The sequence below is a fragment of the Bufo bufo genome, chromosome 4 (genome assembly GCF_905171765.1).
Source record: "Bufo bufo chromosome 4, aBufBuf1.1, whole genome shotgun sequence".
Classification (NCBI taxonomy): Eukaryota; Metazoa; Chordata; class Amphibia; order Anura; family Bufonidae; genus Bufo; species Bufo bufo.
Genome location: NC_053392.1, coordinates 55,556,868 through 55,580,359, shown reverse-complemented (window position 1 = coordinate 55,580,359; position 23,492 = coordinate 55,556,868). Strand labels below are relative to the sequence as shown.

The window sequence follows — 23,492 nt, the reverse complement described above, 5'->3', positions numbered from 1 at the left end:
CAAAAGTTTGGACACGCCTTCTTATTCAAAGAGTTTTCTTTATTTTCATGACTATGAAGGCATCAAAACTATGAATTAACACATGAAGGAATTATTTACATAACAAACAAGTGTGAAACAACTGAAAATATGTAATATTCTAGGTTCTTCAAAGTAGCCACCTTTTGCTTTGATTACTGCTTTGCACACTCTTGGCATTCTCTTGATGAGCTTCAGAAGGTAGTCCCCTGAAATGGTTTATACTTCACAGGTGTGCCCTGTCAGGTTTAATAAGTGGGATTTCTTGCCTTATAAATGGGGTTGGGACCATCAGTGGCGTTGAGGAGAGGTCAGGTGGATGCACAGCTGATAGTCCTACTGAATAGACTGTTAGAATTTGTATTATGGCAAGAAAAAAGCAGCTAAGTAAAGAAAAACGAGTGGCCATCATTACTTTAAGAAATGAAGGTCAGTCAGTCAGCCGAAAAATTGGGAAAACTTTGAAAGTAAGGGCTATTTGACCATGAAGGAGAGTGATGGGGTGCTGCGCCAGATGACCTGGCCTCCATAGTCACCGGACCTGAACCCAATCGAGATGGTTTAGGGTGAGCTGGACCGTAGAGTGAAGGCAAAAGGGCCAACAAGTGCTAAGCATCTCTGGGAACTCCTTCAAGACTGTTGGAAGACCATTTTAGGGGACTACCTCTTGAAGCTCATCAAGAGAATGCCAAGAGTGTGCAAAGCAGTAATCAAAGCAAAAGGTGGCTACTTTGAAGAACCTAGAATATGACATATTTTCAGTTGTTTCACACTTGTTTGTTATGTATATAATTCCACATGTGTTAATTCATAGTTTTGATGCCTTCATAGTCATGAAAATAAAGAAAACTCTTTGAATGAGAAGGTGTGTCCAAACTTTTGGTCTGTACTGTATATTGTGGGGTTTCGCTCTGGTAGATAGGGTAAGCAGACACAATACAGAGGCAAAATACAAGTTCTTAACTCAAACTTCAGTGTTTATTCACACTTGCGGCAGTTGCACAAAAACAACACGTCACTTTGCAGTCTTTGGTGTTAATTCACACACAATCTAAAGTTCATATTGTACAAGTCACTTTATTGGCAGTTCTGCCTCCAGTAGTCTACAGCAGACTTTAGGGGGCCTGTTCACCCTGCACATGGGTCTCAGCGCTCCAGTCCGGCACAAAACCTCAGATCCGAACACAGAAACTCTGCTGCTGAGCCCAGCTGATTATTTAAGGACAGCCAGGTTCTGCCAAAACCCGGACAGGCACTTAAACTCCAGTCCGGTATTTGACCTCACCTGGCTGGAAACCAGCCCAACCTCCCTTGTTGGGAGGAAAATACCTGCCTTCTCAGACAAAAGCCTTCACTGTGTCACATACCCCCCCTTTGTTCAACCCTGAGGGGGTGAACACACGCCAGACAGTGGACCTGGGACAAGGCATCCGCGTTTTCCTGTAACCGGCCTGCCCTGTGTTCCATCGAAAACTTTTGTAAGGAAAAAAGTATTGTAAGGACAGAAACCATCGGGGGACTCGGGCATTTCTGTCTTTGGCCTGGCTCATCCACTTGAGAGGGGAACTTTCTCCCCAACAAATAATAGCGGAGAGACTCGAGTGCCCACCTGATGGCCAGGCACTTACTCTCCACTATACTGTACCTGGTCTCGGATGGGGTGAGCATAGGGCTGAGGAAGACAACGGGATGCTCCTGCCAGTTGACTTCCTGAGACAGTACAGCACCGAGGCCTACTTCGGAGGCAGCGGTCTGTCCTATAAACTCCCTTTTGAAGTCGTGCGTCACCAAAAACTGGGGACCCACACAGGACCGACTTCAAAGCCTCTTTCGCCCGATCATCCCAGCGAACCATCACTGACTTGTGTCCCTTCAAGAGCCCTGTCAATGGCGTGGCCACCGTAGCAAGGTGGGGAATAAATCTCATGTAATAGCCCACCCTTCCCAGGAATGACTTTACTTGCTTAGGCTACTTTCACACCTGTGTTCAGGTGTCCGCTCGTGAGCTCCGTTTGAAGGGGCTCACAAGCGGCCCTGAACGCAGCCGTTCAGCTCTAATGCATTCTCAGTGGAGGCGGATCCACTGAGAATGCATCCGTCTGGCGGCGTTCAGCCTCCGCTCCGCTCAGTGAGCGGACACCTGAACGCTGCTTGCAGCGTTTGGGTGTCCGCCTGGCCGTGTGGAGGCGAGCGGATCCGTCCAGACTTACAATGTAAGTCAATGGGGACGGATCCGCTTGAAGATGACACCATATGGCTCAATCTTCAAGCGGATCCGTCCCCCATTGACTTTCAATGTAAAGTCTGAACGGATCCGCTCAGGCTACTTTCAGACTTAGAAATTTTTCTAAGTTATAATGCAGACGGATCCGTTCTGAACGGATGCAAACGTCTGCATTATAGGAGCGGATCCGTCTGATGAAACATCAGACGGACCCGCTCCGAACGCTAGTGTGAAAGTAGCCTTAGTGGTGACAGGTCGAGGCCAATTTCCTATCGCCTCTATTTTGTTTACTTGGGGTTTGATGACTCCACGCCCAATGACATACCCTAGGTACTTAGTCTCCTCTAACACTATTGCACATTTTTTCGGGTTAGCGGTAGTCCAGCCTTCCGAAGGGAGTCCACTATAGCCTACACCTTGGGTAGGTGACTTTACCAGTTGGTACTGTGGATGACAATATTGTCCAGGTAAGCCGAAGCGTACCGACGGTGTGGACGGAGCACAATGTCCATGAGCCATTGAAAGGTGGCGGGGGCGCCGTGTGACAGGTGCAGCACTATGAAATGCCTTTTGCGCGGTGGCATTAGAATAATTCTGATATCTCTGACTTTTAGTCTAACCAGACTGTCTATTACTCTGTAATTCCTCTAGCGCCGTTCTATGGAAACAGTAGGTTTAAAGAGCACACCAAATGTTTAAAATAACTACTTTATTAACTTCAACCTTTCTTCATATAACACTGCCGCCTCCGTAGCAGATAGTCCATGTATAAAAATGTATCACAAAATGGCGGTATGCATAAGATGGTGGTTCAACTGTTCAATCTTGTCATTCAACATAAATGGTGGATATATTTCTCTCTTGAGTATCTATAATCTTACTTTAAGTTATTTGAGCACTTTATGATCTCTCTGAGAGGTATATCTGAGGTATAACTAATAGTTCACTTGCTGAATTTGGTCACAATTTGCAGTATTCAGTTAGCAGTAACTATTTGCAGATTGGTTGAGTATGATCTGGTATGGCTGTATGCAATTTGGATTGCAATATGGAATTTGAATTTGGATTGTGAACTTTGTAGTTTGCAATTGAATTTGTGGTTTTCAATTGAATTCGTGATTTGTATTTGCAATTAGAATTTGGTGGAACTGTAAGTAAACACACATATAACTGGTTCAGTATACAGTTCTAATCACTATATTAACAGTAGGAACATTATATCACCAAAACCCAATCACCCGGGTTAAAGATCCGGACCTGAGCCTGCCGATTATAGACCCGACTCTGGGCTCGCTGAGCTGCCTCCATATGCTCCCTTACAAGAGGTGACACTGTCTCTATCCGATCTTGCATCTGGGTAACGTAGTCAATGAAACTTTTATGTGGAATGGGGTGTTGTTGTTCCCACGCCTCTTTGGCCATGTCCAAGAGGCCGCGAGGGTGTCTTCCATATAGCAGTTTGAAGGGCGATAACCCAGTAGAGTCCTTGGGTACCTCTCGCACTGCGAACATGAGATAGGGCAGAAGGAGGTCCCAGCCCTTCCCATCTTTAGACACTACCCTTTTCAACATATTTTTTTATGTTTGGTTAAACCTTTCTACCAGACCATCTATTTGCGGATGGTAAACGGATTTCCGTAGTTGTTTTATGTGTAGCAACTTACAGAGTTCCCTCATCACCTTGGACATAAAAGGGGTCCCCTGGTAAGTCAGGACCTCTTTAGGTAGTCCAACTCAGGAAAACATCTCCATTAACTCCTTAGCTATGAGTTTGGCTGAGGCATGTCGCAGTGGCACTGCCTCCGGGTACCGAGTGGCGTAGTCTAGGATCACTAAGATGTGTTGATGCCCTCTGGCGGACTTCGGTACTGGGCCTATGAGATCCATAGCTATTCGGTCAAACAGTACCTCGATAATCGGGAGAGGTACTAGGGGACTACGGAAATGTGGCTGGGGGCTAGTTATCTGGCAGGTCGGGCAAGACTTACGAAATTCTTCCACCTCTCTGAATATGCTGGGCCATTAAAACCGCTCTAGAATACGATATTGAGTTTTCTGCAGCCCCAGGTGACCCCCGAGAACATGTTGGTGAGCTAGATCTAACACGCGTTTGCGATAAGCCTTGGGGACCAACTGTTCAATAGGCTCACCCCGTAGTTGGTTTACCCGATACAAAAAAACCACAAACCACAAAACGGGGAAACACTGACTCTAAACACTGACTCTGCCCCAGGTTGTTGTGGTTCACCATCTACTATTAATACATTTTCCCAGGCTCGAGATAAGGTTGGGTCCCGACGTTGGGCGGTACCAAAATTATCCCGGGAGACATTGAGGTCTGCCAATTCAGGACCCGGCGGCAAGTCCTCCTTGTCTCCCACCATCACACTTAGCGGGGTTGTATCCCCCTCTTCCACCAAAGTGGAGGTCACCCCTACCACTGGCCCTTTGGTCTTGGGTTCACAGGGTTCTGGTCTCCCCCTGCTAGGGTTACCCCTGTCTCATGGGTATTGGTAATTCTCATAGCAGGCCACAGTGCCGGGAAGCCCGGGAAGTCTCTCCCTTTTATTAGTTCATAGTGTAGATTGGTGGCGACAGCCACCTCGTGGGTCCACCTGCTGGTGACCGTGGATAGAGACACTATAGCGGTGGGGCAGTCTTTTAAGTCTCCATGAATACACATTACCCCGACTTTCCGGCCAGTATACTCAGCGGGACAAACCAGTGTAGCCCTTACCAGCTTGTTGTCTATAGTCTCTGGGGTACCGGAGGCACACAGCTTCCTGGCATATAAAGAGTGTCGATAACCATAGTAAGTGTCCATGGGCTCAGCCCGACGGGGACAGTCAACCCTTACGTGGCCAGGCTCCTGGCACCGCCAGCAGACTATCGGAGCCAGGTCCGTAGGGGGTACATCCCGGGTGGGTTTTGATTGCATAAGTCGCCTGGTCTGGAGTGGAGATTTCCGGGGTTTAACTCCCCCCCTCCCAAAAGAACCCCCTTGTAGATTCCTGGTAGCCTCATAGTGTTCCACCAGGTCCACCATCTTAAGGGCATTACCAGGAGACACCTGGCCGATCCACTGCTGAAGAGGGTATGGAAAAGCCCTCCAGAATACATCAGCTAACAGACGGTCCAGCATAGCAGTGGAACAAAACAACACATCACTTTGCAGTCTTTGGTGTTAATTCATACACAGATGGAAAGTTCAATTTGCACAGAACAACATGTCACTTTGTAGTCTTTGGTGTTAATTCACACACAATGGAAAGTTCATATTGTACAAGTCACCTTGTTGGCAGTTCTGCCTCCAGTAGTCCACAGCAGGCTTTAGGATGGATTTGCACATGGGTCTCAGCCCTCCAGTCAACAAAACCTCAGATCCCAACACAGAGACTCCTCTGCTGAGCTCAGCTGCCTATTTAAGAACAGCCAGGTGCTGCCAAAACCCAGACCAGCACTTAAACTCCAGTCCGGTATTTGACCTCACCTGATCAGCCGCCCGTGTTGGGAGGAAAATACCTGCCTTATATATATATATATTTATATATACGAATACAAAATAGAGCAGCACTCCAAAAAATAGTGAAAAAATTAAGTGGTTTATTCACCCAATGGTGTAGCGACGTTCCGGCTCTTTTCCAGAGCCTTTCTCAAGCAATGGTAAACAGGGAAATGTGAACAATATATACCCAACAGTGATTACATCATAATGTCACATGATCAACAAGTTCCATACAATTAACACTTTGTGTACAATTCATGTAAAATAAACATACATAAAAAATTTGCATGATTATTGTGTCAAAATACATAATATACATGATTATTGTGTAAAATACATGATAAAAATCCAATACATAGTTGTGTCTCATTACTTACCTTAAAAAATCCCATTCTTGTATAAAGTGAAGTAAACCAAGAGTCAATAGGATGAAAGTGCACATGTGCAAAAAATGAAGCATAGCTGTTCCCAGGGGGATACAGGTACCGCATGTCTACACACTGACCAAACATATCGCGATCCCCATCTTGCATCCATGGCGGCGTTGGCGTGTAGTACACAGCAAGGCGCATGCTCCGGAACGTATACACAACATCCACGTCACTGAGTCACATGACTATCCATGGAGAATGCACAGAAATCGTAACTCCTGTCTCTCCGCCATCTTAAAAGTGGTCGGTGCCCAAATGAGCCAGGACACTTTGCGCCTCGGCTCCACCTCAGCTCGACCCACCCAGATACAGTCAGTCTCATACATGCAATATAATCAGAGGGCACATATAGATGTTGATCGCAGTGAAGGACATCCGCACGCCATTAAGCAAGAGCCGTCCCCACAATACAAGGAAAAGAGTGCGGAATCCATATATCCCAACAGATCCCACCTCTGTCAACCCTGTCGATCTACCATAGCCCAAAAAGGGTTCTCCTCTCACACATACAGACCAACCATATCACAGACTCAGGAGGGTCATCCACAAGATCCAGATACATTCCATACGCCTGCAGTATATGATACAGTGGGATGCGAAAGTTTGGGCAACCTTGTTAATCGTCATGATTTTCCTGTATAAATCGTTGGTTGTTATGATAAAAAATGTCAGTTAAATATATCATATAGGAGACACACACAGTGATATTTGAGAAGTGAAATGAAGTTTATTGGATTTACAGAAAGTGTGCTATAATTGTTTAAACAAAATTAGGCAGGTGCATAAATTTGGGCACTGTTGTCATTTTATTGATTCCAAAACCTTTAGAACTAATTATTGGAACTCAAATTGGCTTGGTAAGCTCAGTGACCCCTGACCTACATACACAGGTGAATCCAATTATGAGAAAGAGTATTTAAGGGAGTCAATTGTAAGTTTCCCTCCTCTTTTAATTTTCTCTGAAGTGTAGCAACATGGGGGTCTCAAAACAACTCTCAAATGACCTGAAGACAAAGATTGTTCACCATCATGGTTTAGGGGAAGGATACAGAAAGCTGTCTGTTTCCACAGTTAGGAACATGTTGAGGAAATGGAAGACCACAGGCTCAGTTCAAGTTAAGGCTCGAAGTGGCAGACCAAGAAAAATCTCGGATAGACAGAAGCGACGAATGGTGAGAACAGTCAGAGTCAACCCACAGACCAGCACCAAAGACCTACAACATCATCTTGCTACAGATGGAGTCACTGTGCATCGTTCAACCATTTGGCGCACTTTACACAAGGAGATGCTGTATGCCTTTTCTCCGCCCACAGCACAAAAAGTGCCGCTTGAGGTGGGCTAAAGCACATTTGGACAAGCCAGCTTCATTTTGGAATAAGGTGCTGTGGACTGATGAAACTAAAATTGAGTTATTTGGCCATAACAAGGGGAGTTATGCATGGAGGAAACAGAACACAGCATTCCAAGAAAAACACCTGCTACCTACAGTAAAATATGGTGGTGGTTCCATCATGCTGTGGGGCTGTGTGGCCAGTGCAGGAACTGGGAATATTGTCAAAGTTGAGGGACGCATGGATTCCACTCAGTATCAGCAGATTCTGGAGACCAATGTCCAGGAATCAGTGACAAAGCTGAAGCTGCGCCGGGGCTGGATCTTTCAACAAGACAACGACCCTAAACACTGCTCAAAATCCACTATGGCCAGTGTCGGACTGGGGTACCTAGGGCCCACCAGTAAAAAATGTTTTGGGGGCCCACCCTACAGATACATTCAAATATAATAAATAATCTAACAAGTTTATTATATGACCATAGGCTGAATATATGTATGTAGTGCAGTAAGTTTAATGTGTTATGTGCCACTTGTGCAGGGGGTGGGAGACTAGGGGCCCACCTTGCTCAGGGGCCCACCGGGGGTTTCCCCTGTACCCCTGTGGGCCAGTCCGAGCCTGACTAAGGCATTTATGCAGAGGAACAAGTACAACGTTCTGGAATGGCCATCTCAGTCCCCAGACCTGAATATAATTGAAAATCTGTGGTGTGACTTAAAGAGTCAAACCTGAATGAACTAAAGATGTTTTGTAAAGAGGAATGGTCCAAAATACCTTCAACCAGAATCCAGACTCTCATTGGAACCTACAGGAAGCCTTTAGAGGCTGTAATTTCTGCAAAAGGAGGATCTACTAAATATTGATTTCATTTCTTTTTTGTGGTGCCCAAATTTATGCACCTGCCTAATTTTGTTTAAACAATTATAGCACACTTTCTGTAAATCCAATAAACTTCATTTCACTTCTCAAATATCACTGTGTGTCTTCTATATGATATATTTAACTGACATTTTTTATCGTAACAACCAACGATTTATACAGGAAAATCATGACGATTAACAAGGTTGCCCAAATTTTCGCATTCACTGTATATAAAATCGCGATGGGGTCGCTATAGTTCAGATCCTGTGTGTAGCATCAGTCCTCATCCAGCAAAATCCCCGGAACAGCACGCTCTTCTATAGGTAGAAAAAGAGAGAAAAAAGAAATTAATAAACTCATACGATATAGACAAAAAACATCTACCAGTTCTAAAAGGAAATTCCCATTTAACCACCCACTATACAGGATTCACAGTAACGGATACCACATGGTCAAGAGGCAAGTCCCTATCTTAATATATTGCCCATCTTGTTATCGACATTGAGACCAAAAAGTCTCAAAGTATTGAGAACATAAATCCAGTGTAGTTCCTTCTTTTTAAGTAAATTGATCCGGTCCCAACCCCTCCTGTGCATGATCAATGATCCAGAACCTAAGGTCTTTCTCAGAGTGCTTACAATCAGTAAAATGTTTGGATACAGGCAAGTCAGATCGTTTTTTCCGGATAGTATTATGATGGTTATTCAAAGGAGTCTTAAGCTCAGTGGAAGTTTCACCAAAATACAAAATGTTACAAGGACATGACAATACATAAATAACATTGCTAGAGTCGCAATTGTATGGAACTTGTTGACCATGTGACATTATAATGTAATCACTGTTGGGTATATATTGTTCACATTTCCCTGTTTACCATTACTTGAGAAAGGCTCTGGGATAGAGCCGAAACGTCGCTACACCATTGGGTGAATTTTTTCAAAATTTTTTGGACTGCTGCTCTATTTTGTATTCATTTATATTGGGTAAGCTTTATTCCTTTGAACTTGCACCCAGCCTTCCCTCTCTTTTGGTCGGGGCTGCCTCTCTTTTTTATTTTATATATATATATATATATATATATATATACAGTACAGACCAAAAGTTTGGACACACCTTCTCATTCAAAGAGTTTTCTTTATTTTCATGACTATGAAGGCATCAAAACTATGAATTAACACATGTGGAATTATATACATAACAAACAAGTGTGAAACAACTGAAAATATGTCATATTCTAGGTTCTTCAAAGTAGCCACCTTTTGCTTTGATTACTGCTTTGCACACTCTTGGCATTCTCTTGACGAGCTTCAAGAGGTAGTCCCCTGAAATGGTCTTCCAACAGTCTTTAAGGAGTTCCCAGAGATGCTTAGCACTTGTTGGCCTTTTTGCCTTCACTCTGCGATTCAGCTCACCCCAAACCATCTAGATTGGGTTCAGGTCCGGTGACTGTGGAGGCCAGGTCATCTGGCGCAGCACCCCATCACTCTCCTTCATGGTCAAATTGCCCTTACTTTCAAAGTTTTCCCAATTTTTCGGCTGACTGACTGACCTTCATTTCTTAAAGTAATGATGGCCACTCGTTTTTCTTTACTTAGCTGCTTTTTTCTTGCCATAATACAAATTCTAACAGTCTATTCAGTAGGACTATCAGCTGTGTATCCACCTGATTTCTCCTCAACGCCACTGATGGTCCCAACCCCATTTATAAGGCAAGAAATCCCACTTATTAAACCTGACAGGGCACACCTGTGAAGTGAAAACCATTTCAGGGGACTACCTCTTGAAGCTCATCAAGAGAATGCCAAGAGTGTGCAAAGCAGTAATCAAAGCAAAAGGTGGCTACTTTGAAGAACCTAGAATATGACATATTTTCAGTTGTTTCACACGTGTTTGCTATGTATATAATTCCACATGTGTTAATTCATAGTTTTGATGCCTTCAGTGTAAATCTACAATTTTCATAGTCATGAAAATAAAGAAAACTCTTTGAATGAGAAGGTGTGTCCAAACTTTTGGTCTGTACTGTATATATATATATATATATATATATATATATATTTCACTCCTCCTGCTTTATAACATGCTGCTTGTCTACCATATTTTTGTTGACAGTTACCCTTTAAAGGGAAGTTAAGGCCAGCTGCCTTGTGTTATCTGCATGGCCACATACTGGCAGAAACAGATACCATTTACTAGATGTCCAGGAGGCTGTGGGTCACTGCTAGGAAAGTGTTTCTTGGCCATACAATTAGCATAATCAGAAGAATAATTGGTTATGGCTTTTTCCCACATACATTTTGCCAGATCAGTATCAAGCCCGAAGGTAATTTGGAACAATTCTTTACATTCTTTTAGAGATGCAAAAATGAAAACCAAACTGGACTTTGAAGAACAACCAGCGAGGACTGAAGTTTCAGCTAAATGTAGATTGGCCTCACCAGTACTTCTGCTCATGTTCTGGATAACCTTCTCAAGCCTAAACTTTTTCCAATATTCCATTTTATACGATGCAAAACCTACTGGAATAAAACTCATTGGTAAGTGCAGAAAGGGAAACCAATTTTGGGTAACACATGCTAATATAAATGTAGGCAGAGAAAGACAAATTATAAGAAAAATGCAAATTGCTATACAGATATAAATCAATTTTGAGTTAAAAAAATCAGTTGGAGTATTGTTTATCAGTCGAATGGCTTTCTTGAATATTTCAGGATCTTTCACGACTGCTTTGAGAGAGTCCGGCACACAAGTGTCAGAGAAAACTCCATTACCGACGTCATCATCGTTTTCATTTACAGCTGCCAGAGATAGCAGCTGCTTCCCACCATATAGTATGGATGACTGGAAGTGAACCAAGACATCTTCGGTTTCTTTAGCGTTGTTCCTCAGCAGCCTGTTGCACAGTTTTTCAAAGAACTGCTCATCTTCAACTTCTAAGTAAGTTAAGTGGCTGAGATAAAGGGGCATTGGACATGGCTTGAGCATGACGGGAACAATGACTTTATGAGACATACAGTCCTGGAACATAGAGAGGTTGGCTTCAAAGAGACACCACCGACTGTGCACAAAATCTGGGCTCATCACCATAAGAATTTTTTGACTGCTCTGAATGCACTCAGTCATGTTTTCTATGATGGTCTTTCCGGCAGTGAAGTCCCGATCGTGAGTACAGATTATAAGGTTTGGAAATGTAGCCTCCAGCTTGCGGATAAGCTGATGCACCCATACCGAGTCTGCTCCACTGAAGCTTATGAAAGCATGGTACATGTCTGTACCTGTGAGCTTAGGTACGGAAAAGAAATGTGAAACAGATGACCTGGAGGAGGAATTTCCATTTTCTGACATTTGATCGTTTTCCATGTTCTTTCTAATTTCTGCTTACACCTGTGATGATGAAGCAGAAGATTTGACCTTAGTTCTTATTGTAAATAAGGTTTTTAGCTTATTAGACTAAATATAAACAATAATCATTAGTAGACAAACAGAAAGTTACTGGTAATGCCTGCACAAAAAATATTGAATAGTGAACATGAGTGTGATTTCCAGGGTAGCAGGCTTATAATGTGCAGCTTGTGGCTATGTGCTTTAATATCACTGTGTGCACTATCCATGTACTGTGGCATCCTTTTTTTTTTATCCCTATACTGTGACATTACTGTGTGCATTATCCCTGTACTGGGACAACACTGTATGCATTATTCCTGCATTTGACATCTGTGTACGTTATTCCTGTACTCTGACATCACTGTATGCATTATCTCCTAACTGTGACATCACTGTGTATATTATCCCTGTACTGTTACATCACTGTGTGCATTATCCCTGTACTGTGACATCACTGTGTGCGTTATTCCTGTATTGTGACATCACTGTGTGCGTTATCCCTGTAGTGTGACATCACTGTGTGCGTTATCCCTGTACTGTGACATCACTGTGTGCGTTATCACTGTTAGAGATGAGTGAAGTTCTTCAAAATTCGATTAGGCTGCTTCACCGAATTTTACTTTGTGAAAAATTACTTGGTCACTAGGTGCATTTTTTTGTAAGTAGAAGGTGAAATGAGGAATTTCGACTTCGCGGAAAATCTAATTTTTTGGAAATTTGGATCGAAGTCCACTTTGTTAACTTTGATTCGCTCAACACTAATCACAGTACTGTGACATCACTGTGTGCATTATCCCTGTTCTGTGAAATCACTGGGTGTTCTGTATTTGGACAACACTGTGGCCAGTGTGACCAAAATAATCATCATTTTTTTAACATTCAGAATGTGCTGCTGAATATCGTCATGGTCGAATGGAACCCAGGCTTTGCTACCAGGCATGGTTACTTGTTTCACCCCTTGTAGTGAAATAAAATTAGTGAACCAGCTAACATTACATGAACTATAAGTTTAATACAAACCGGATTCCAAAAAAGTTGGGACAGTATACAAATCGTCAATAACTGAATGCAATGATGTGGAGGTGCCAACTTCTAATATTTTATTCAGAATAGAACATAAATCACGGAACAAAAGTTTAAACTGAGAAAATGTACAATTTTAAAGGGAAAAATATGTTGAATCAGAATTTCATGGTGTCAACAAATCCCCAAAAAGTTGGGACAAGGCCATTTTCACGACTGTGTGGCATCTCCCCTTCTTCTTACAACACTCAACAGACGTCTAAGGATCGAGAAGACCAGTTTCTCAAGTTTAGAAATAGGAATGCTCTCCCATTCTTGTCTAATACAGGCCTCTAACTGTTCAATCGTCTTGGGCCTTCTTTGTTGCACCTTCCTCTTTATGATGCGCCAAATGTTCTCTATAGGTGAAAGATCTGGACTGCAGACTGGCCACTTCAGTACCCGGATCCTTCTCCTACGCAGCCATGATGTTGTGATTGATGCAGAATGTGGTCTGGTATTATCTTGTTGAAAAATGCAGGGTCTTCCCTGAAAGAGATGACATCTGGATGGGAGCATATGTTGTTCTAGAACCTGAATATATTTTTCTGCATTAATGGTGCCTTTCCAGACATGCAAGCTGCCCATGCCACACGCACTCATACAACCCCATACCATCAGAGATGCAGGCTTCTGAACTGAGCGTTGATAACAACTTGGGTTGTCCTTGTCCTCCTTGGTCTGGATGACATGGCGTCCCAGATTTCCAAAAAGAACTTTGAATCGTGACTCGTCTGACCACAGAACAGTCTTCCATTTTGCCACACTCCATTTTAAATGATCCCTGGCCCAGTGAAAACGCCTGAGCTTGTGGATCTTGCTTAGAAATGGCTTCTTCTTTGCACTGTAGAGTTTCAGCTGGCAACGGCGGATGGCACGGTGGATTGTGTTCACTGACAATGGTTTCTGGAAGTATTCCTGAGCCCATTCTGTGATTTCCTTTACATTAGCATTCCTGTTTGTGGTGCAGTGTCGTTTAAGGGCCCGGAGATCACGGGCATCCAGTATGGTTTTACGGCCTTGACCCTTACGCACAGAGATTGTTCCAGATTCTCTGAATCTTCGGGTGATGTTATGCACAGTTGATGATGATAGATGCAAAGTCTTTGCAATTTTTCGCTGGGTAACACCTTTCTGATATTGCTCCACTATCTTTCTGCGCAACATTGTGGGAATTGGTGATCCTCTACCCATCTTGGCTTCTGAGAGACACTGCTACTCTGAGAAGCTCTTTTTATACCCAATTATGTTGCCAATTGACCTAATTAGTGTTAATTGGTCTTCCAGCTCTTCGTTATGCTCAAATTAACTTTTTCCAGCCCCTTATTGCTACTTGTCCCAACTTTTTGGGGATTTGTTGACACCGTGAAATTTTGAATCAACGTATTTTTCCTTTAAAATTATACATTTACTCGGATTAAACGTTTGATCTGTCATCTACGTTCTATTACAAATACAATATTGACATTTGCCATCTCCACATCATTGCATTCAGTTTTTATTCACAATTTGTTTAGTGTCCCAACTTTTTTGGAATCCGGTTTGTAGTAATTTGAGTATGAAGCCAGGTTACCATTTTTCTGGTAGCACAAAAATCTACCAAAAATCATCAACAAAATACAACATAATGAATGGGCTGAGAAAACCAAAGTAAAGGGGTTTTACAAGTGTTTTTGACTGATAACCTGTCCTCTGAATAGGTCATCAGTATCTGATCGGTGAGGGTCCCACACCCAGTATCCCTAGCTGTTTGAGAAGGATCCAGCACTTGCAGTAGTGCCGTGGCCTTTTCTAAGCTTGGTCCGTAAGTGGGACTGAGCTGCACCTAGGTCATGTGACCAATGAACCTGATGTCACATGGATTAGGCAAAGCTGCAAGAAGGCTGTAGTGCTACTGCAAGTGAAGCTACCTTATCAAACAGCTGATCAACAGGGGTCCTAGGTGTCCAACCCCCATTAATGAGATACTGGATAGATCATCAGTAAAAAAAAAAAAAAATGTGGAAAACTCCTTCAATACATAATGAGTTCAAAGGGTTCTGCTATGAACAAAGTGTGAAAACAGCTGTATAGTGAAAATCAAAGCTACCCAGAAACCATGGATGGGTAAGGGAGAGTTCACATCTCCATTTCATTTTCCGTTCTTCTGATCCATCAGAAGAGAGAAAAAAAAATGGATCCTGTTGCATGAGTTGGCATCCGTTTGAGCCTACTTTATGCAGGACTTTTTTTCTGTCTAAGAAAAAAACGGATCTCAGACAGAATTGGGTCAAACGGATACCAACCGATGCAACAGGATCCAATTTTTTTTACAGGAAGAACAGAATAGGAAACGATGATGTGAACTCCCCCTAAGATGGGTTTTACTGGATTTAATTTATAGATGATAAGTGGTTCACAGTTTGATCCTTTAGAAGCCACTTCAGATATTTCTGCATTATAAAATACACAGATAGTACAATAAAACAAATGTGAGGGTAACTAGGTGCAAAAAAAGTGTGCTAATGTGGTATCCCCAGCAACATCTAGCAGCTGTACTATACATTGTATGATGCAGAAATGGTCAGGTGGCATTCCAATATATCTAGACAAGGAGACTGAATTTAATTGACATAATTAGAGAATTAACAATTCTTATCATTAGGTACATGATTAGGGTATTGGTTATTTATTCAGGGCCTCTCTAACAACCCCCCAACTTCCCCATGCTCACACCTCTCACAAATAAGCACACACAGCCACTGTTCGGATTAAATCGGCCACAGCAGCCGTTTATTAAATTAAATAAATACATACCATAAATAACAATAAATTAACCCTGACGAGGGAGGTCGTAGAAGCCCCAAAAATTTGCATCCATAAAATACCAACATGGCAATTCCATCTTCCCTCCAGCCAGGTAACACCAGCTTGGAGACACCAACTGATGGACGCCTCTCCGACGCAACCAAGTGCCCCAACTTTGAGAGTCCAGCCCCACCATTGAAGCCCTCCCATTCTCCAATACCATCCTATTCCACCAGCTTCTAGGACCTCCCACCGCCAACAACGCGCAGCTTGAACCCTACTCCCCTCAAGCTTGCACATTCCTCCACAACCTTAACACCCTCTCAATACCTCCCTGCAAACTCAGGGACCACAAATCAATACCCACCATGTTGAGGTGCACCCCATCAGCTCTCCAAAATCCACCACTACCTGACACTACAGTAACTCAGGATGCCTGACCGCCACCACCCCATTCCTGGCCATGAACCTACCAATCGCCATATTTAATTTAATCCTTGCCATATTAATGCGCACTACCGACCGTGCCTCCCGCCACGTCTTACGAGGCACTCTATCCAACCACACTATTATCATGGCCGGGAAAAGGGACCAAAATTGCAATAAATCAAACCTTATGTCCTTGATCAGAACCCTGCAGGGCCTAACTCCCAAGTCATTTCCCCTGACATGTAACACTAAGATGTCTGGAGGTCTGTCCAAATGGGCAAAACCATGCACTTCCCTCAGAACACACCTCTGCACCTGAGCCACCTTATTACCGCAACGTCATTCTCAAACCCAGCTGCCACCCGTTTGACCGCACATCTGCGTGCAGAGCCCCCCTAAAAAACGAATGAATGCCCTAGAATCCAAATCAAAACCGCAGTGTCCCCTGAAACACAAAAGCACAAATAACCAATTAATAACAACGCCCCCTTTACTATTACCTATTTCCCAACCTGACATACGACCTAAAACGGGCAGATTCCCACCTCCTGATCCTTTTAATCACCTCATCGCTCATGCCTAGCCTGGCTGCCTCCGTTGCCGCACCGATCCAGAAGGAATGACCCGTGAAATCCCTGGAATCCAGTCCCAAAGCTCGTAAGCACTTCTTAAAGACTGCTACAAACTGGAAGCGTGACAGGAATGACCCGTTTTCATGCCTGAGAAGCAAACAAACAAGCAAAGATACTCGAAGACGTACCACAACCCTGTCCCTATACAGGTCTACATCCTCCTCATACAAACCACCCCTACATTGTACACTTTTGCACACTAACTCCCCCAAGCAAAACTCCCGGAAAAGGTCAGTGAAAACGTTAACCTAAACAGCCGCACCTCGCTTGATGACCTGCACACCGAACCCGCCTGAACACCTATCTGCAACAACATCGCAAATGACACCGGCCTCCTACTATCCACCGCACACCTCCCCCTTTTACACCTGCTCAATACTTGCCGGACCAAGAAGGTTTTCGTAACATCCAGTAACCCCTCAATTTAAAACCGAAAACCAGACCCGGCATACAACGATTTACCTGCGCTACCGACCAACCCCTTTCTTTGGCATTCCCATAGAATAATAACAAAGTGACTTCCCCATCATCCACACCCACCCCTAAATCCTCACACCACTGTTCCCAACTCCGACACACCTTACCGTATGCAGCCGATGTACCCGCACTCAATGGCTCCCTCCCTTCTACTGTACCTCCAAGAGATCCCACAGGGACTCCGGACACACCAACCCTTCCGTATCCGCTTCTGGGGCCAGCTGCCAAAAACGCTCCCACTGCAAACGAGAAAGGGCATCAGCAATGCTATTAGAAACCCCTGGCACATGAACAGCCACAATCCAAGCGTTAAGCTTCAAAGTAAAACCAAATGTTGCAATAACTGAACCACCAGAGGTGAAGAGGCGGTCAAACCATTGATCGCCTGCACCACCCCCCGGTTATCACAATGAAAACGAACCTTCCTATTTCAGAAATTTTTTCCCCACAGCACTGCCGCCTGTACGCTCAGAAAGAGCTCCAGCAGCGCCACAGTTTGCAACCAACCCCTCAAAACACAGGACTCCGGCCATCTCCCCGCACACCATTGCCCGTGACAATACACCCCAAAACCAACCCCCCCGCTGAGTCCAAAAATAACTCAAAATCAAAACTGTCAACAGTATCGCCAATAAACAACGCCCTGCCTTTAAATTGCCTCAAAAACCCTTCCCAAACCGCTAAATCGCTCTTCAACTCCCGAATAAAATGATTTGGAACAACAACTCCCCCCTTGGCTGCTGCCAACCTCCTACAAAAAATTCAACCCATTGGAATAACAAGCAAAATTCAACTTCCCTAAAAGGGATTGCAAATCCCTCAAACGTATTTTTGGTGACCTCAGCGCCTTTTCCACTACGTTCCTCAAATTCCTCACCTTGTCTTCAGGCAACCGACACTCCATTTTCACTGTGTCCATGACAATCCCTAAAAAACTCAACTCCGTCGTAAGGCCCCATCGTCTTCCCTTCTGCTAACGGCACTCCAAACGACTCAAAAACCGACTGCAACATCGACAACAATAATGCACAAACCCGCAAATCTGCTGGACCTAAACAGAGAAAATCATCTAGGTAATGGATAATAGAGGAACAACCCGACACGTCCGCCACCACCCATTCCAAGAAGGAACTAAATGTTTAGAAATATGCGCACGAGACCGAGCATCCCATCGGCAAGCACCTATCGACAAAATAGCCACCATGCCAAAAACACCACAACAAATGCAAGATATCTGGGTGAACAGGTAAAAGACAAAACGCCACCTCAATGTCCGTTTTTGCCAAAAAGGTACCCGGACCCAGTTTTCGCACCCAATCCACAGCCACGTCAAAAGAGGTATAGACCACTGAAAAAAGCTCAGGATCTATACCGTCATTGACTGACGCCCCTTTTGGAAACGATAAATGGTGAATGAGGGAAACCCGTAAATTAACCATCGGTAAATCCGAAAGTGGCCCATTCATCCTCCCCAATGAAACTTCCTTAGCCAATTTTCCTGACACAACCTCAAGGTGCACTAACGCCGAACGCAGATTTTTCTTCACCGCGACTACCAGCAACGGGTTAGGTGGAATACTAAAACCCCTTGTGAAACCTCTCATTAAAAATTCTGCCGCTTCCCGATCCGGGTATCTATTTAGATACCGATCCATCCTTGCAACCCGTACTGGAGTAAAACCTTTTTGCAATGGTCTCACCCCCTCTCTGCCTGCCACCCCTGAAGCAACGGCTAGCCCCGTGACTGTCCCCACATGACGAACACTCATGTTTAAAATTATATTTGGCCCCTGAACAGGAAGCACAGGCCCTTGGCCGATGCTTTCGCAAAACCGTACTGACCAGCCCCTCTCTGTTCCCCCCGAAAGGACTGCCCCGGCCTCACCAGCGCCGTCACCCTCATCCATAACCCTATTTCCTTATGGTCCCACCGCATGCTAGGGTCGTACCGCCTTCCTCTGTTGAAATTGTTCATCATACCTGAGCAACCCGAAACCCCCCCAAAATAAACTTTATAAGCCTCCCCAATCACATCCAAATAGCAGAAAAGAGCCGAACAACAGTCCGGCGACTTCTCCCCAATCACACTCGCTAAAATGGCGAAAGCCTGCAGCCAATTGGCAAAAGTGCGTTGTATCAAATGATACTGATGCTTTTCCTCCTCCTCCTTATTTCCCCATCCCTCTTACTCATATCCAAATTAAAACACTCCAAAGGGAAAAGAGAAAAAATATCTACATACTCACCTTGCCAAATCCGCTCCCGTACCTCTGCTTCAAATGCGCCCCTAATGGGCCCTCAAAGCACATGTACACTTCCCCCTCGCCGCATCATCAACCTTGGGCCTATCATCCTCGGCATCTGCTTGCGTCTGTACAGATACTGAACCCCCAACCCTGGAACGCAAACCTCCTTCCGCCCTACCGACCCCCGTCCCTACACCCCAAGCTTGAAGCGGTGCAGCACTGACACACCTACCCCGGAACCCACACCCGCCAAGCCACACAATAATTGCCCCAGACCCTCAATTAATTATTTTTGCTGCCCACCAAAACCGCCCACCCCTGAACCCTGAACCAGGGCAAGAAGTGAACCCAATGGCTGCCCAGGTGCTGTGAACCCTGCAGCCGATTTTTCCTGATTCCTGATGATCCACTCCAGACAACATAGGTACGATCCTTCCAGCCGTCGACACACCACTGGTGGACTGCATCCCAGCCCCCGCCACGCTGAATGCGCTCCAGGATCCATCTTCTTCCTCCACATGGGCAAGACCAACGCAGCACTGTCCGTCAAACTGTAGAGGCTCGTGCATAATCCTGGCATCCCTGTGCATAGCCTCATGTCCCTTGCTGCTGCAGCCTCTCCCACGCCGAGCAGGCCTCCCCCCCACCCCGGAGAGGGGGGAGCCCGCAGTACCTGGTCCTGCACCCACACTGCCTGCTGCTGAGGACGGGGGCCTGGCCCCCCCACCTTAAACTGGGTCCCGCCGACTAGCTGGATTCTTCCCACTCCGGGAGGAGCTTGAAGAAGGCTGCCTGTTGTCCCCCCAGTGTGGAGGGTCCCCAGAGGGGTTCCTGACCCGGCGTTGAACCCTGGGGGTCTTCTCTGGGCTAAGGTGCGCCGGCGGTCGTCTCGCGCATGGCTGCGGGCTCGCAGTGCCCGCCGTCTCCCCCTGCAACAGGCCGGCCACCTCCTCCTGTAGTCAACCAGGACCTCGGGCCTCCGCTGCCGCAGAACCTCCTCCACTGCCTGGGACATCGCTCTGGTAAGCAGCAGTTCCTGTTCTCATTAAAGAAAATGGCGCCCGTTCCCTCACGCTCGCTTCTTTTATAATAGACACCCATCACTGCTGGTTACGTCACTGGGTTCACTGCTGGGTGGAAGCCTCCCTCTGGCAGCCCTAAGGAGAGCCTGGTATGTCACCGGATCTCCTGAAAATGCCTTTGCCCTGCGAGATTCAGCACAGGGCAAAGGAGAGCAACGGAGCATGAAATACTCCAATGCTCATTTTAGTGGGGCTACCTGGGTGAAAATATGGGTATGTGCGGGTTCACCTCTGAACCCGGACAACCCCTTTAATTGATCAGTAGATGAGGCTCAGTTCACTGTTTTGTTTTACGGTCTTCTTATCTGCCAGAACAGAAAACAAAACAAAAAAAAATTGAAAAAAAAAAGAAAGAAAAACTGATCCTTTATTTTGAGCATCTGTTATGCCCATTTTGCATCCATTCTAGCCATTTCCATCTGATATCCGTTATTTTAGATGGAAGAAAAAGTCCTCAAGAAAGTACTTTTTCTTCCATCTAAAAAATATATATCTTAGACAAAAATGGCTGAAACAGATGCAAAAACTGATGCTCAAAATAAAGGATCCGCTTCTTTGTTAGTTTTTTTAGTACTTTTGATGGATCAGAACAGAAAACGAAACAGTGATGCGAAAAGTTGTGAACCTACCCTAAGGGCTCATTCATAGGACTGTGGTTTTGTTCCGCATCCGGCCCGCAATTTTTGCGGCTCGGGTCCGGACCCATTCACTTCCGCATTCACTTCCACATCTGTCCGCTGTCCGCATCCGTTGCTCCGTTCCGTGGCCCCGCAAAAATTATAAAACATGTTCTATTCTTGTCCGTTTTGCGGACAAGAATAGGCATTTCTATAATGGGCCATCCGTTCCGCAAATTGAGGAAGGCACACGGGCGGCATCCATGTTTTGCGGAGCCGCAATTTGCACAGTCGTGTGAACAAGCCCTAAGTCATACGGCACGCGGATGTCATCTGTATTTTTGGGGATCAATTTTTTGCGGGCCGCAAATTACATAAGCTCTTGTGAACAAGCCCTAATACTGCAGTTTAACCTACCAAATCATGCAGCCATTATCAATCACTATCCCTTGTGGATGGATTCCAGACTCTGTGCCTAGGGCAGCACCAGCTGTAATTTAGCCCTGGTACTGTGGTCTTGTTGTGGGTGTAAGGAAAGTTTATTAGGGTCCATTCACATGTCCGCAAGTGTTTTGCGATCCGCAAATTGCGGATCCATAAAACACGGATTGCGGACCGCACATGGCCGGCACTATAATAGACATGCCTTTTCTTGTCCGTGTGTGCGGACAAGAATAGAACATGTTCTATTTTTTTGTGGGGCCACGGAATGGAAGTACGGATGCGGACAGCACACTGTTTGCTGTCCGCATCTTTAACGGTCCCATTGAAAATGAATGGCGGATTGGATGCAGACCCATTTTGCAGACGTGTGAATGGACCCTTAGGGCTCATGCACACAAACGTATTTTCTTTCCGTGTCCGTTCCGTTTTTTTTTTTGCAGACTGTATGCGGAACCATTCACTTCAATGGGTCCGCAAAAAAAACTGGAGTTACTCTGTGTGCATTCCGTTTCCCTATGTCCATATTTTCGTTCCGCAAAAAAATAGAACATGACCTATTATTGTCCACATTACGGACAAGGATAGCACAGTTCTATGAAGGGCCAGTTGTTCCGTTCCGCAAAATACGGGATGCACACGAACGCGGACTGCAAAATACCTACGGTCATGTGCATGAGCCCTTAAGGAGACTTATTGCAACTTTCCTTAAAATTGTAATGCACATTAGGGCTTGTTCACACGACGGTATGTATTTTGCTGTCCGCAAGAAACAGATCCGCAAAAAATACGGATGACATCCGTGTGCTTTTCGTATTTTACGGAACATCTGGCCCCTAATAGAACAGTACTATCCTTGTCCGTTATGCGGACTATAATAGTACATGTTCTATTTTTTTTTTGCCGAACAGAACTATGGACATGCGGAAACGGAATGCACACAGTGTAACTTCCGTTTTTTTTTTGCGGACTAATTGAAGTGAATGGTGCCCCATACGGTCCACAAAAAAAAAACGGACACAGAAAGAAAATACGTTTGTGTGCATAAGCCCTTATCCACACTAGTTCTTTCCAGGAGACCTCTGTCCGTGTCTCCTGGCGTGTGGAGCAGTATTTAATAGCGCATTTCCCATTCAACATCGGTTCCCAACTTGCCACAGCTGTAACCCTCACTAAACCTATGCTGTTCTAGCTCTGGAACCAAATGAGGTTTTCTTAATTATTATTTAATATTATTATTATTATTATTATTATTATTATTATGTATTGTAAAGAGCTCGGAAAGAAGCTTTTGAATGTTTTCCTCCTCCATCAAATCTTTTAAATAATTTGGGGTAATTGCAAAAGAACACCTACCTGGTTAATGTAGATCAAAACCTTTTTGTTTGCAGCAACATCCAGAAGGGGAAAAAAGCTGATTTTCAGTTTCATTTCGTTAGCAATTCAGTGCCCCTCCCATACTTTGTCTTTTCTTGAAGAACCGGTTAGTAAAGTTGCCTGAGGCGCTTGTGCACTGAAATGTCAGACATTTTGTGATGCAAAGCATGCATTTTAAATAGCTCATTTAGAGACACCACACGCTTGGGGGCTGTAGTCACTTTAAGACTACTTTCACACTAGCGCCACGGACCTCTGGCAGGCTGTTCCGGCGGGTGAACAGCCTGTCGGATCCGTCCTGCCGCTAGTGACCGTGTGCCCCCGGACTGCCGCTCCGTCCCCATTGACTATAATGGGGGCGGGGCGGAATTCCGGCGGAGGCACGGCAGCGCACGGCAAAAGGCTGCCGGAATAAAACTACGACATGTCATGGTTTTATTCCAGGAGCCTTTTGCCGTGCCTCCGCCGGAACTCCGCCCCCGCCCCCATTATAGTCAATGGGGACGGAGCGGCAGTCCGGAGGCACGTGGTTACTAGCGGCAGGACGGATCCGACAGGCTGTTCACCCGCCGGAACAGCCTGCTGAA

General features: G+C 44.9%; 1 protein-coding gene across 1 annotated transcript; it reads right to left on the bottom strand.

The window, feature by feature from the left end:
* Window positions 1-5,902: 5,902 nt before the first annotated feature.
* Window positions 5,903-22,958, bottom strand: LOC120997257. The gene is made up of 4 exons (XM_040427270.1): window positions 22,885-22,958; window positions 10,810-11,755; window positions 8,599-8,688; window positions 5,903-6,762 (listed from the first exon to the last, which is right to left on the bottom strand). Exons 2-3 carry the CDS (start codon window positions 11,729-11,731, stop codon window positions 8,648-8,650), a joined length of 963 nt encoding a protein of 320 aa, XP_040283204.1. The 5' UTR covers window positions 11,732-11,755; window positions 22,885-22,958; the 3' UTR covers window positions 5,903-6,762; window positions 8,599-8,647.
* Window positions 22,959-23,492: the final 534 nt, after the last annotated feature.

Coding starts and splice junctions, on each gene's coding strand:
- LOC120997257 (XM_040427270.1), bottom strand. CDS start 11,731: ATGGAAAACGATCAAATGTCAGAAAATGGAAATTCCTCCTCCAGGTCA. Junction 8,689..10,809: donor GAACATGAGCAGAAGTACTG/GTGAGGCCAATC, acceptor TTCTACCTATAG/AAGAGCGTGCTGTTCCGGGG.